Source organism: Protomyctophum bolini, assembly GCF_963924005.1.
Source record: "Protomyctophum bolini genome assembly, chromosome: 13".
Classification (NCBI taxonomy): Eukaryota; Metazoa; Chordata; class Actinopteri; order Myctophiformes; family Myctophidae; genus Protomyctophum; species Protomyctophum bolini.
Genome location: NC_137874.1, coordinates 10,588,617 through 10,602,862, shown reverse-complemented (window position 1 = coordinate 10,602,862; position 14,246 = coordinate 10,588,617). Strand labels below are relative to the sequence as shown.

The 14,246-nt window shown below is 42.5% G+C and overlaps 1 protein-coding gene across 1 annotated transcript in view; it reads right to left on the bottom strand.

The window, feature by feature from the left end:
• Nucleotides 1–259: 259 nt before the first annotated feature.
• Nucleotides 260–14,246, bottom strand: part of stk10 (serine/threonine kinase 10) — a 67,397-nt gene continuing 53,410 nt past the window's right edge. The window contains exons 11-20 of the mRNA XM_080780305.1: nucleotides 12,992–13,122; nucleotides 9,331–9,454; nucleotides 8,597–8,776; nucleotides 7,379–7,477; nucleotides 6,577–6,706; nucleotides 4,595–4,719; nucleotides 3,731–3,919; nucleotides 3,260–3,385; nucleotides 2,805–2,918; nucleotides 260–2,678 (exon numbers count right to left, since the gene is read on the bottom strand). Of these exons, the coding sequence (XP_080636431.1) occupies nucleotides 2,538–2,678; nucleotides 2,805–2,918; nucleotides 3,260–3,385; nucleotides 3,731–3,919; nucleotides 4,595–4,719; nucleotides 6,577–6,706; nucleotides 7,379–7,477; nucleotides 8,597–8,776; nucleotides 9,331–9,454; nucleotides 12,992–13,122 (1,359 nt within the window). The 3' untranslated portion in view covers nucleotides 260–2,537. The remainder of the gene's footprint in view (nucleotides 2,679–2,804; nucleotides 2,919–3,259; nucleotides 3,386–3,730; nucleotides 3,920–4,594; nucleotides 4,720–6,576; nucleotides 6,707–7,378; nucleotides 7,478–8,596; nucleotides 8,777–9,330; nucleotides 9,455–12,991; nucleotides 13,123–14,246) is intronic.

Below are 14,246 nucleotides of genomic sequence, written 5' to 3'. Positions count from 1 at the left end.
CACTAGGTATGGCTATATACAGTATCTGAGACCATGGACAGTTTTTTTGGGATTAGTCTTTTTTTCAAATCTTCAAAAATGGTGAAAAACGGCACGCTATAGCATGCCGTCCGAGACCATGGTCCATGGTTTTTCGTGATTTTTGTCTTTTTCAAATCCTCAAAAATGTTGACAAATGGCACGCTATAGTACTGTAGTAGGGAATATTTAACAACTGATGACACACACACACACACAAAAAACCCTTAGGATAGAAATTAGAAAATAACTTTTTATTAATTGTATTTACAACAGTGGTTCCTTGTGCTGGACAGTCTCATTCACATGCACACCCCCCTCCATTCAAATAATGCAATGTAAACTGAACGAGGAAGACATGACGTAGCCACCAAACGTGGCAAAAACCTTACAACCAAATTACACAAAACTAATGAATGCAAGAGATGGAGAGAGAGAGAGAAATAGAGAGAAAGATACAGAGAGAGAGAGAGAGATGTATATTTAGCAGTACCTGATTATGACCAGTCTTCAATCTACAGGTCAAATGGGTCTTCAAAAACATAATAATACCACCACCCCCTCTAGGAAAGGTAGCAACCAGCAAGGCCTTAAGCTGCAGTTTAGTTTCAGTTTAAATTGAAGATTTGTAGCATACAAAACAAACCAAAATGGTGCACTGCCTTAAAAATAAACCCCACACAGTTTCATTACAAATAGTTTGTCTCCACACCACAACTATAAAGACAATGATGATAGTTATAGTGCTTGGTGTGAACATCCCAGTCCAGACTGTTGTATTCCTGACTGAAGTATAGCTAATCTAAGTCACTCATCAGTTACTGACATTTCTGTGGATGGAATCAGCTATAGATCATAGTTTAACCATTGGGTGATTCATTTCAAGTAAGAGAACACATATATATTTTAGCATTTCAGAAACGAAACCCTCATCGCACACGCACAGCCCCCCCCCCCCTCTCAGTGCTCGGGAAGGCACAGTTTGGTCAGCAAAATATAATATAATAAGCCTCTTAGAACTGAACAATAACATAATATTGCACTTTGGCTAGCAGACAGTTTAATATAAACATATACACATTTGATGAACTTTTCATTTAATTCCTATGATTGCTAAGATCCTTCAAAAATAACAGTATTTTGCTTTGGCTTGATCAGTTCCCATCCAGTGTGAAAGAAAGAACTTTTACAGTAAAATGACAACAAAAAAGATATATTAGACATAATAGTAACACTTCACATGAAACACTATTAGTCTTCCCTAGTTTGTTAACCATACCGCTCAAAAAAGATAATGTATAAATTTAAATATATATATATATTCAAACAATATGAAATAAATTCTAATTTAAGCTTTGGATAGAACTCTCACCCCGTGACCCCACCCCATTTCAAAACAAGATATCAAACAAAATATGCAAATCCTTCAAAGCCTAGGGGTTACTTTCAATCATAGATTAATATTGTGTTGAAGCTGAATTTTACATACATTAAATATCCCTCCAATCCAAGCTGATTAAAAAAAAAAAACGAAATTATTTAAAAAAATATATATACAATAGAATTTGGCAAATGAATGAATGCATCAGATTCAAAGCACAAAATGTTGAACTTAAAACAAAAAAAAGGCACAAATTCGAACAGAAAGTTCATTTTTGAGTCATGTGTTTTTCAGTATAACAATCTTTGGAAGAGGAAGATAACATTGTGGGATAAAGAAAAAGTGCTCAGTTGCCGGGTCCAACTCAACAGAACTTCATGACGCATCATGACTTCTAAAACACGACGCGAGTACGGTATACACATTATGCATTAGGCTTCCGTCTTTGGAAACAATTTCATACCACCATCCACCCACCAACCAACCAACCAACCAACCACACACACACCTAAAGACTCATTGGAACACATGTTAGGGGGCCACCGGAAGTAAAACTTAAAGCAATTTTTGGCATGAACCAGTTTGAATTAGGCCCTTGGGCCTCTCTCACTGCCTCATGTTTGACTGGTAAATGTCATACTCAAAAGAGAAAATAAATCAAAAACACTAGTAGACGGGCAACACGAGAGCAGATGCTATATGAAGATGTCACATATTCATAACACAACACTTTTTTTGTCTTCCGTTAAAGTAAATATCTAAAACTTGAATTAAAACATAAATATCTAATAACGGTTAAAGGAAAATAAAGGAGGGATAAGTATTCTTCCCTTACCAACAAGGTAAAAGAAAGTTGAGCCTCGCGCTCTGCTGCAGGACAGAGTCGCACTGCGAAAACAGCCAACCTCAAAAAGGGTCTGCCGTTTCACTTTCCTTTTCCAGTGAGCGATACTGGCACGGGATGGAGCATTAATTAGGCTTTACGCGGCAGGCATGCGGCAGGCAGCAGTAGGCATTCATGTGTATAGTAGGTGTGCATGTACGCGCGTGCGTTTGTGTGTGTGCGTGCACGTGCAAGTACTTTGGTCCTGATGGGGCGTCACGCCGATATTGGCCAGGGTCTAGAGCGGGGACTGTTTTACGTGGTGGAGGAGTCGGCGTAAGGCAGGAACTTGGTGAGTTTGTTGGGGGAGCTGGGGTTGGGACACTCCGAGTCCTCGCTCATCTTGAAGAACTTCTCCTGGTCTCGCTTCTTCTGGTTCAACTCATCCTCAAGGGCCTGAAGACAGGGAGAGACAAGAAACAAGGCTAGGCTGTCAGTTTTTCCTTTCTTTGTGCGTGCGTACGTATAGAGACATGGTGCATTTATTGTAAGATGGTTGGTCTTCAATGGAACAGGCAGTACCTTCTTCCTTGGCTTCAGCTGGTCTCTCCAATCCCTCAGCTGCTGGTTGTGCTGCTCGTCAAGGCACTTCAGCCTCTGGGTCTCGTTCTCCACCAGCAGGTGGCACTTCTCATTCTGTAACGTGACATAATTTCACAGACACAGTTAGCCACTAGGTGGCGGTGTTTCTCCGCCAGTGGGTCTGAAGATCCATGGTCCAGACCAGTGATCATAAAAGTGATTTTCATATAAAGGACCCAAACATTAACATTGTTGCTGTCGGGCAGAAACCTTCTTCATGTTTGTTTTAGTTTTTTTGTCAATAAATGCCCTACTTGATCATACAACAGCGTCACACAAGCATCAAAAGTAGCAGATCTACAAGCTCGAAAAGGCACAGTTTTGGACATGACTTTTCCGCCCGACAGAGACGATATGCTAATTCGGCAGAAACAGAAGTGGGGTGGAAGTGTCACCTGTAGCTGCTGCAGCTCCCGGACATTTCCCTCACACTGGCCAATCAGCTCCCTCATCTGGTTGTCATGTTTCTGCTGCTGGTGCAGCCGCTCCGCCTTCTGTCTCTTTTCCTCCTGCTGGGAAAACTACGGACGGACGGACGGACGGACGGACGGACGGACGGACAGACGGACGGAGCGAAAGAGTGAGATAGAGTGAGGTAGAGAGAGTGAGCGGGACACAGATGGAGAGAAAGCGAGAGATAAAGAGAAACAAATGAGAACGAATGCAAGAAAGAAAGACAAATATTACAACCATGGAAAAAGTACATTATGTTTAGAATGCAAAGCAAACAACATTCCAAACGGTAACCTTTTGTGTAATTATTGTTGTAATAATAATAATAAATAAATAAAAGAAAAACGTAAATACTCCTTAGTTGTATTGACGCCAAACCATGACCACGCCATCGATCCTCAGCTGTTTGTTACCTGTTTGATCTTCTCCCGGTCTTCAGAGGCGCTCCCGGTGGAGTTGATGCGGAGGCTCTTCTTGAACATGGCCATGCGGGTCTTGGCTTCGCTCCGCTGGATCTTGGGCAGGCGGCCCTTCTCCTGCTGCTGCCGAGCCTTCAGGATCTCAATCATGCGCTGGTTGTAGCACTGCATCTGCTCCTGCTCCTGGTGGTGGGGAGAACAGCAGATCAAAAGGATCAGCTTTCACCATCCTCTGACCAATCCGAGTCATATCAACACGCCAGGCCCAGGCAGGGCTTACATACACTGTACACGCATCTACAGTACATGAACAGTTATAATTACAGGCGTAACAGTACAGTAACTATACATCCCTCTCTGGGCATTAATACTACTACTACTGTAATTGAGAACATGGTTCAGCCACATTTATAAATTAATAAAACCAAATACCAAACAAGCAAGACTCTACATAGCTATGACTTGTGATGAAAGACAAAGGAAATATTAAAACAAAAAAGTAAGCGTTTCATAATCCTTAACTTAAATGTTTATGTTCGAAAAAGAAGTAGGAAGAAGTTTATTGAAAACGTATCGAGTAAATAACTTGACGGATGCATGACATGTTGTGGCCAGGTTATCAAAGGAGAGCTTTAAAAGAGGGTTTAAGCTTGACATTCTTGCATGATGAAATTAATACATTTTAACAACTTAAGTCCTATACTTAGTATTCCCACGGTCCCTCCCTATACTTAGCCGGTCAGATTCCCCAAGGGCTACACTAGATAACTGACTGCACGTGTGGAACACGTCGCAGTAGCCCAGAGGGACGCTATATAGTGTCCAAGCGGTCAAACTGAACGGTGCGTTTTACGTTACCTTCTCGTGCTTCTTGAGGAGCTGGTGCCTCTGGAGGAAGTACTGATCTTTGAGCTGCTGCTTCATCAGCTGGTGTCTCTCATAGAGACTCTTCTCCTCCAGGTCCCAGATGGTCGCTTCTCGCCCTGATGAGGTGACCGAGGGATGGACGGATGGTAGAAGGAGGGATAGAGATGCGAGTGCGTATTAAACTAACCGTTTTTGTTAATTTTTAATTCGTTTACTTCAACGTTTTAGACATTATCAATTTAAACAAGAAAATACAGTTTGTTGTTTAAGAGTTTTAATGCCGGGGATTAAACGATCGTCTTCCAGGCTAGACTGCCTATGTTTAAAGTGACCTTTGAACAGCCAGTGCACCGACCGCTGAGTTGCTCGTCGTGAAAACCCACTTTAAAAACGGCGTAATGGCTTGTTGTCGTGTTGAAAGATATTCCAAAGTGCCGACCTCAACAACAGGCAGGACGGGGCAGCCGCGCACGCTGCTATGCAACTTTCCCCATTGTAAACAACAGGGACTCGGTGGATTGACCAGTATGACTTAAAAACGTGGATTAAACAATGGAAACATAACTCGGGCAACTCGCGAATCGCAGCGAAAGTGTTCTACTAATTAATCTAAATTCGTGAATAGTAGTCAAAGTGTTACTATGTAGTCCGCAAGAGCCGAGCCAATCGATTACAGAATAAAAACATCTTACAGAACAAAAAGCATTTTGCTTTTTGTTGGTAACTATGTACTGTAGCTAGCATCACTGATGCCCAATGCAAAGGCATCATAAACTTCTATGAGAATATCAAAAAGTATAAAACAAATGCATCCATCGTAACACCACATTTTGTCCCTCTCAAATAGATTAAAAACAAAAAAAACAAAACCTCAAATTAATTTATGAATCCCCATCAGCTGATGTTTGATCAGTGGTTTAGAATAGATACGATGGTAGTCTACTGTAAACCACCACAGTGCTTTCTCTCAACACTGTAACCCAACAATTGCAAACGGGTGAAATCTTTAAAAGAAAATGTTTTCTAAAGCCCTAACCACACCAAAGGGTCAACTCCTTGGGGCCAAACGGTTGCAAGGAGTTGCATGGTGACCCTTTGGTGTGGTTTGGGCATTTGAATCCCATGCGTTGACCCGCGTCGTCCCAACTTGGGACGACGCGGGTCAGCGTGCAACAGGACATATCACACCGCTGGGACACCGCTGAAAACCGTCTCAACCCTTTGGTGTGCTTAGGGTTTAATACTGGAACATTGCCATACCACGTACAGTACAGTACAGTACAGTACAGTACAGTACAGTACAGTACAGTACAGTACAGTACATTATCTTAAGTGTATTTGTCCAGCAAACCAAAACTCAAATACAGCAAAGAGGCTGATGTACCACAGGGGTTCTCAGCCTTTTATGGCCCGGGGACCTCCGGAAATGCTTTGGCAATGTCTCGGGACCCCCGCCCCGCCCCCCCTCGCGACCCCCAATATAAATTGACTGCTACAATAACCTTAAAAATAGACAATACACCATGAATAAATACTGAAACCAGATATAATTATTAGGGAAGGTGTATGCATGTACTTATGTAAACTCTTTTTTAGCCATTCAGTTGCAAAACATTTTTTATTTTATTTTATTTGGGGACCCCCCCCCCCCCCAAAATAATTTGGCGACCCCCACGAGGGGTCGCGACCCACGGGTTGAGAACTCCTGATGTACCACACCTGGCCACCTGATCAAGCAGAACGAGGCCAAGTACATACAGTGCATTAATACTCCCAAATCTCGATATCTGTAAGCCTAATCTCGATATTTGTAAGCCTTTCTTCTGCTAGGCTTCCAGATTGTTAAATGTCCCCCCCAGTTAATCTCCTGATTTCACACGCAATGCATGCACCAAATAAGTTAACCCTGCCCCGGGGTGCATTACTCGTCACTGGGCTGGCTCAAACCGGTTCTGAATGTGTATCATGTGTACCTCTGATAAGCGTCTGCTTCTTCTCCAGACAGTCCCTCTCGGTCTCAGAGATCTCCCTCTTGTTGTCTGAGATGATCCTCTTCAGTGTGGTGTCCAGGTAGTTCTTCTGCTTGGACAGGAAGGTCTCCTCCTGAAACACAGAAAAGAAAAAGTTAACATTTAGGCCCGACGTCGGAATAAATTAAAAAAAAGTCTTCTGAAAGAATATATGTGCCGCATTTTCACGATTTAAAAAAAATATCAGACCTACAAGCTCGTAGCGCGCCACTCGGTGGCGCGCTATGAGCTTGTAGATCTGCTGTTTTTCAATAGTTAAAACACCAAATGGGGTTCCCGTACAGAAACCACCTCACTCCAAAATGTCAAATGTTCAGGATTTTTTCAGGGAATGAAGAACATCTTATATTTTTTTAAACAATGTAATACAGCCTCATCAAAGTTGGTATTGTGACTTTACATATTTGTCAATTACTTGCATGAGAGGGGGGAGAGGTGGCGGAGTTAGCTGCTTTAGCAGACAGTTTGAGTTAAGATTGTCCGAAGCGCTTTTTAATACTTTTCATTGGTTCATTGGTTTCTTTAACCAACACACAGATGGAAAGGGTGGGTCAATAGCATTGATTCATGAAAATAAATAAATAAAATCCTCAAAAATGTTAGTTAAGCGCTTTCCTCCCGACAGTGACGGATTATACAACAGTGGTTCTCAAGATTTGTTTTTTTTTTATCTCCTGACCACCAGCATATTTCGAACACCCCCCAGCTTCCCCCAACGGTATAAATCAATTGGGTAAACGCTTACATCGGTCATCTTGTTCTGCTGGAAGGTGTTCATTCTCTGTTTCAAGGATTCATTCCGCTGCTTCCTGGACAGCTTCAGCTTGTCCACCGATTGCTTTACCTACATTAAATGTTCAAGAGCACGGGGTTAGCTGCATTCAGCAGGACGTCACGTAATAAGAACATTCAAAGAGAGCATGGACGTGGAAGAGCTTATAATGAAAAAGACACTTTACTCTGTAGTATGCACAAAATCAAAAGATCCCAAATGGTTCATGGAACGTTTGGGTTTGGGATCCTACTCATTTACAATTTAGGCGTTTAGCAGACGCTCTTAATCCAGTGCAATTGACAGTAAGCAAGAACAAAAAACATGGTAATACATCAAATACATAACAAATAGTCATTGTGAATCATACGTAAGGTAAGAACCTAACAGTGGACTATCTATCTAATGAAACTGTGTCTTAGGGCATTCACTTCTAGTCATTTTTACTAGTTGACTAGTTGCCTAGTTTACTAGTCGACTAGTTGTTTAACTACCTATTATGTATTTTTGATGGTGGAAATAAATCTTTGTACATTTAAAAACTGTGTACATTGGTTACTATAACTATAATCTACCTGATCTTGAGGCCTACAAAATCGGGAGAAAGAAATAATATATATACACTTTCTTTTTCTTATCAACTAGTACCAACAAGGTCGACTAGTGGATTTACTAGTCGAGTTGCTTAACTCATTCTGACCCGAGATCAGATTCATACGAGGTTTCCACCGGACACACACTGCTCTGATGAACCCACTCTGACCTGAGATCAGATTCTCAAAATGTCAGTCGTTCTTCGATTTTTCAAAAATAGCAGACCTACAAGCTCGTAGCGCGCCACTCGGTGGCGCGCTATGAGCTTGTAGATCTGATATTTTTCAATAGCTAAAGCATAACATGATGCTAACACCAAAATGGGTGCCCGCCCAGAATGGGTTAATGCCCTACTATGTCTACATAAAGTGCTATTTAAGTTACATAAGTTGCATACAGTACGCCTGTAGGCTAGCCGGGCAAGTACTATGGCAAGTGCTATGGCCTAAGATGGAGTCTGAAGAGGTGACTGCGGCAGAAGATTGGGAGTGAGTCTGCAGGTGTGGAGCGTTGTCCCGGCGTAGGCCAGTAAGGAGGGAGTTGAACCCTCAGAGCAGGGACACACACACACACACACACACACCCCCATACACCTACCTCTTTCTTCTTGTGTTTCATCTGATCCTGGAACCTCTTGTGGTCCCGGTCCTGCTCGGTGCGAATGCGCTTTGTCTCGTCTCTCAGTTTGACGGCGTGGTCCGTCTCCATCTTCTCTATGGTCTGCTTCTGGTGCTTCTCCAGGCACTCCAGCTCCGTGTCGTAGTGCTTCTTCTTGGCCTGCGCGTGTGTGTGTGTGTGTGTGTGTGTGTGTGTGTGTGTGTGTGTGTGGGGGGGGGGGGTCAATACAATATCACCACTGAAGGTTTTTGTCAAGACCCCAATTATGTTCACCCTATCAATGAACGTTGCTTATGGAAACGTTGCAGTCATCAAAGTCAAACGCAATCAAAATGAGATTTAGTTTGCAGGTGATTCAGGGTGAGAGGTGATTCACTCTCCCCGCTTTGTACCACATGAACTTATTATTCCTTATTATTATTATTATTTAATTATTGAACTTAGAAAAAAGCAAATAAACAATTGTTCGCAAATAATGAAAATAGCAGATTGGCTATAATAAGCTACGTAGATATGAATGTATGCCATTGCAATGTCCAGAAAAGTTTGCAACGTGTGAGTGCGTGTGTACGTGCGTGCATGTACCCAGGGGGTCCCATCTTCCATTAAACACAGGATACCAGATATGAACAAACTGCCCCCCAGCAGGAAAACATTAAAAACAAACAACACGAGACGCGCGTGTGTGTGTGTGTGTGTGTGTGCTCACTCACGTTCATCTCCTGGTCAAAGCGTCTCTGCATCTGTTCCTTCTGAGCCTCCAGTTTGGCGTTGAGGACGGCCTGAGCACGATGCTCCTCCTTCTGCAGGAGACGCAGCTCTCGCAGCTCCTGACGTCTACACACACACACACACACACACACACACACACACACACACGTTAATGTCCATTCGAACCATGATTTCATTGTGATTTTAACCACTTCAACTTTAGCATCGCTATTCCCATGGGAACTTTTGCTGTGGCTAAAAAAAAAACCCACCAATGAATACCTTTCCTTTCCGAGCCAATATTAACACCATTTTGACAGACATCAGGTCTTTGAATAATGAACCTTGTGGGTTAACGTGCAATAAGAACCTTGACGAAAGATGGAGTTGTCCGATTGGATCGTTTGGGTTGATGGGTTCTCAAACTACGGGTATGGCGTCGTCATCATCCTGCTAAATACCTAACAGACACCGACTTCGCGCATATCAGTCAATCATTTGGAATACACTCAGGCTCTCCTCCAGTCTCTTGAGCAGGCCTCCAACTGTGTTGGTCTTTATCTCAGCGAGACGAAAACTGAATACGTAAATATATGCAAATCCAACAATAACCACATTATAAAAACACTTAACGACACTCCTCTGAAACAGGTTGATGACGTATTGAAGTATTTGGGTTCATATATATCTTCTTCCCAAAAGGACTTTCAAACTAGGAAGGGTATGGCCTGGTCAGCCTGCAATGACATGCATAATATCTGGTCATCCCAGCTTAGTAAGATGTTAAAAGTAAAAATGATTTAGGACGACTGTTGAGCCGATTCTACTCTATGGCTCCGAGACATGGACACTTTCAAAGAAACTAGAGAAACGGTTGGATGGCACTTACACCCGCCTTCTAATGAGAGCGCAAAATCTGTCTTGGAAGAGCCACCCATCGACTAATCTAATATACGGCAACCTTCCCTGTGTTTCTTCACTAGTCCCGATCCACAAGAACACAGTTTGCTGGCCACTGCTACAGAGCTGACAATGAGGTTATATCTTCCCTTCTTCTCTGGAGTCCTGCCTCAAAGCAGACCAGAGGTAGAAAACTGTCGTTCCCTGATGTCATCTCTAGGGACACAGGCATCAGTAAGCAGGAACTGGAGATGGCAATGAAGGACCGGGAAGTCTGGTGTAATATTGTGAAATGCACAATCTCGAACGCGGTTCGAAAAATTATGATGATGATGATGACGAAGGTGATGTCAGTGTCAAACAACTAAATGTATCGTTCCGAAAAGAAACACTGCTTATTTTCTAGCAATTATACACCCCATGAAGCCTTGAATTCATGATTTCCTGTCCTGAGCCAATATTTTGATGACCGGCGGCCTCTCTCTGGTATAGGAGACTCAAAGAGTCTCCATTGAGTCTCAATTTATTGGCTCAGGAATGCGACAAAAACTATTTATTTTTTATTGAAGGCTTCATGGAGAGTGTAACTGATACAAAATAAATCGTTTCTTGGGTGAACTACAACTAAGTATTTTTTATTCGTTTTTTTTAAGGTTCTGCAACATAGGCTATAATTATACTGTATGAATACATTCACAATGTAGTAAATGTATTTTCTAATGATGTTCCTAGTCAATGCTACCAATGTATGCTGTATTTGCTGGGTGGCCAAAAATGGCAAAACAAAATTATAAAAATAGTTTGACACAGCAGAGGCAAGGAAGCAACCAGGTGCTCACGAGGTGTGCAGGTATACAAAGTATACAAATAGTAAAAATCTATAGAAAAAAACGCAGATCCGGACACACTTTAATAGTTAAAAAGGAGGAAAACTTTATTGAACATAGGTTCAATACATTTTTCCTCCTTTTTAACTATTAAAGTGTGTCAGGGTTTGACACAGGCTGAGGCAAGCTGAACTGAAAACCACATATATCAAATGTCCTCAGCTACCACTAGATGGCACTGGCAGTGCACTATGAATGCTTTAAAACCTTGTAGTGTGCATTGTGTACATCCATTGGAGTGCCACTCAGGACAGGAGTGCCAAACACAATATACAGTACAATAGACACCACTGGATCACATGTCACCATCAAGTACATGTCTGACATTTGAAACAAAGCGAGAGTTTTAATCGACCTCCTGCTTCAATAGACGAGAGGACATGATGGGGCATGTTGCAATTGTAATTTCATGCAGATATTTTTAGTTTTTGTCGCATTCCTAAGCCAATAATTTGTGACCTACTCTCCGGTAGTTGTAATCGTGTGTCAATCAGGAGATTGCCTCTGACAATATGGCAGCCGCGTTGATGCATCGCTCCAATGAATATCAGCAGCGCCAGCTACAGAGGCATACAGTATGTGTATCTACACAGCGATAAGTCTACTTAAAGAATAGTCAAGTCACTCTTGGTTGATCAAATGAAGCTTTAACAGTGAAGAATGCTCAAATTCAGGGGTTCTCAACCTGTTGAGAACCCCTGCTCTAATTTAGCGCTGTGGTCTTTTTAATCCCCCAAACTCTCCTAACCAGTTCTAGGGACAAAATGACCTAACCTTGACACTAGACTAAATGGCAGTTCCCCAGACCGTATTTTGGACGTTTCAAATTATAACCCAAGTCTCCACCAAAGCTGTCATTTGTATACACTAATGTCAAAAGGCCTCGAAACCAAAAGAGCAGCATTCCCAAAATAAGTTTGTTTAGTGAAGGGACGTCCCAACGTAGGTCAGCCCCTCGCCAAACAATGGACCAGAGCTCATGGATTCCTTAGCCTCACAAAAGAGAAAACAACAGGGTACAGAAAATGAATATCCACAGTGGCGTGTTCGAATGCACAAAAGACAGACAGGCAGAGACAGAGAGCCCAGCTATGTATACACCCGGATGAACCAAGTGCTTTGATTGGTAACCGTAACCGTACATTTCAAGGACACACCGTTTGATATGAATTAAGAGATACCACCAACTTCCAATTTTGACACAGTACAAAATCTTATCTCTGGGCCCCCTCCCTTTGGAACTCACATCAAAGCCTCGTTCGAAACCTCCCTCAAAACACACCTTTTTTCAGACTCACATTCCCCACCTAATTCCAATCGCCGTCTTTTTTCATGTTTTCTTTGCTTCATTTTTAGCCTTTTAACTAGCCATTACTTTAATAAAGTTGAATATATATGTTTTGTTCTTGTGTAGCGACTTTGAGTACCAAGAAAAGCACTATATAAATTGGATGTAGTATTATTATTATCATCTAAACTAAAGTCTTCACTATAAATTGAACTGTCAGTGCCTCCATCTGGTCCCGTGAGAGTCCATCTGGTTCCCAACTATCAGTCATCCAGATGGAACCTCTCCTCAAGGACCCCTGGGGGGTTCCGGGACCCCACGTGTAGAAGGTGGTCTAGGGGGCAGTGCTTCTCAAACTGTGGTTCGGGACCCTAATGATTGGGTCTCTAGATGATTTGCTTAAATGTTCAACAAACTCTACTATCCATCTATACCGTACAAGCTCACAGCGGTGAGCTTGTAGATTTTTCCACAATATTTTGATTCTTTTGGGGGAGGTTCACGAACGGACAGTTTGAGAATCACTGGTATCTCTAGGGTACACATTGTGGAGGAGGAGGAGCAGACGGACCTCATGAACCAGTTTACCTGAGAAACCTCATCTCCTCGTCCTTCTTTTCATCGTCCTTGATGATCTTGGACGTGGTCACGCTGACCTCCACGCCGTCCACCACAAACTTCCTGGTTCGCTTCAGAGTCTTACTGGAGAAGCGGGAGTCCTGTGGGGGGGGGGAGGTGGGGGTTCGCAGGGAAGGAAAAAATAACGGTGAATATGCGGGAGGTTAAGGATGGCATCATGCAGAATAACACTGAAAATGAAATAATTTTGAAAAAAGGTCGTTTGTTAATTTTCTTAACTTCATTGACATTTCTAGCTGTTCTATCATTTGCCTTTATTTAGTAAGTAGCCTTGCCGAGCCATGAGGCCCATAGGGGCAGGAGCCTATCTCCTGTTTCTGTAGCGTGAGGCATCTTGATGGACAAGTACACCCCCTGGACATGACGCTAGTATGTCGCAGGCACACTCACTGCATTATTATTGATGATTATTTATCCAAAATGTCACTGTGAAAGAAACCGTAGTCGTTCCCCACAATTATCATCACGGAGGTATTTGGTCAAAAAAAAACATTGTGACATTAGATTTTGTCAATGGCCGAATGTGGGCATGCCTCCATTTGACGTTTAGTGTGCGTGAGGGGTGTAATCGTGTACGGTAAATGTGACCGTGTACTGTAAATAGACAGTAGCCAATGGAGGCGTATTGAATAGTACAGCATGCAGGTACAGTAGGAGCGCTGGCAGTGATCCCTCGCTATTCCTGCTAGGCTGGTTCTGCCTCACTGAAGACCCAGGCACTGTCACACACCGTCTGTCACTGTAAACGAGGAGATTCATTAAGCACAGATCCAGTCCGTGTTCGCATGACAACCGTAGTCAATCAGCAGTATAGCCACCCACTAGGACACATTGCAGCTGTGTGAAACAATGGACAAAACAATGGTCTTTTGTTCCACAAGTTGAGTGAATAGTTGTATATAGGACCCACTTAGTGTCAGTGGTAGACTAGTCAGTGGTGGGGCCACGGTCAATTCTGGTTCACAACTCATCGATTCACCCATTCTGACCTGAGATCAGATTTAAAAAATGTCTTCTACATCCTGACAGTTTTCTGAAAAAGCTATGTTTCTATGTCAGTCGATTTTTCAAAAATAGCAGACCTACAAGCTCGTAGCGCGCCACTTAGTGGCGCGCTATGGGCTTGTAGAAAAAAATTATTCAGCAAAAAATGCTGAATAATGATTATTCCCAATATGCCTTTATCTAATATATCCACTGAGTT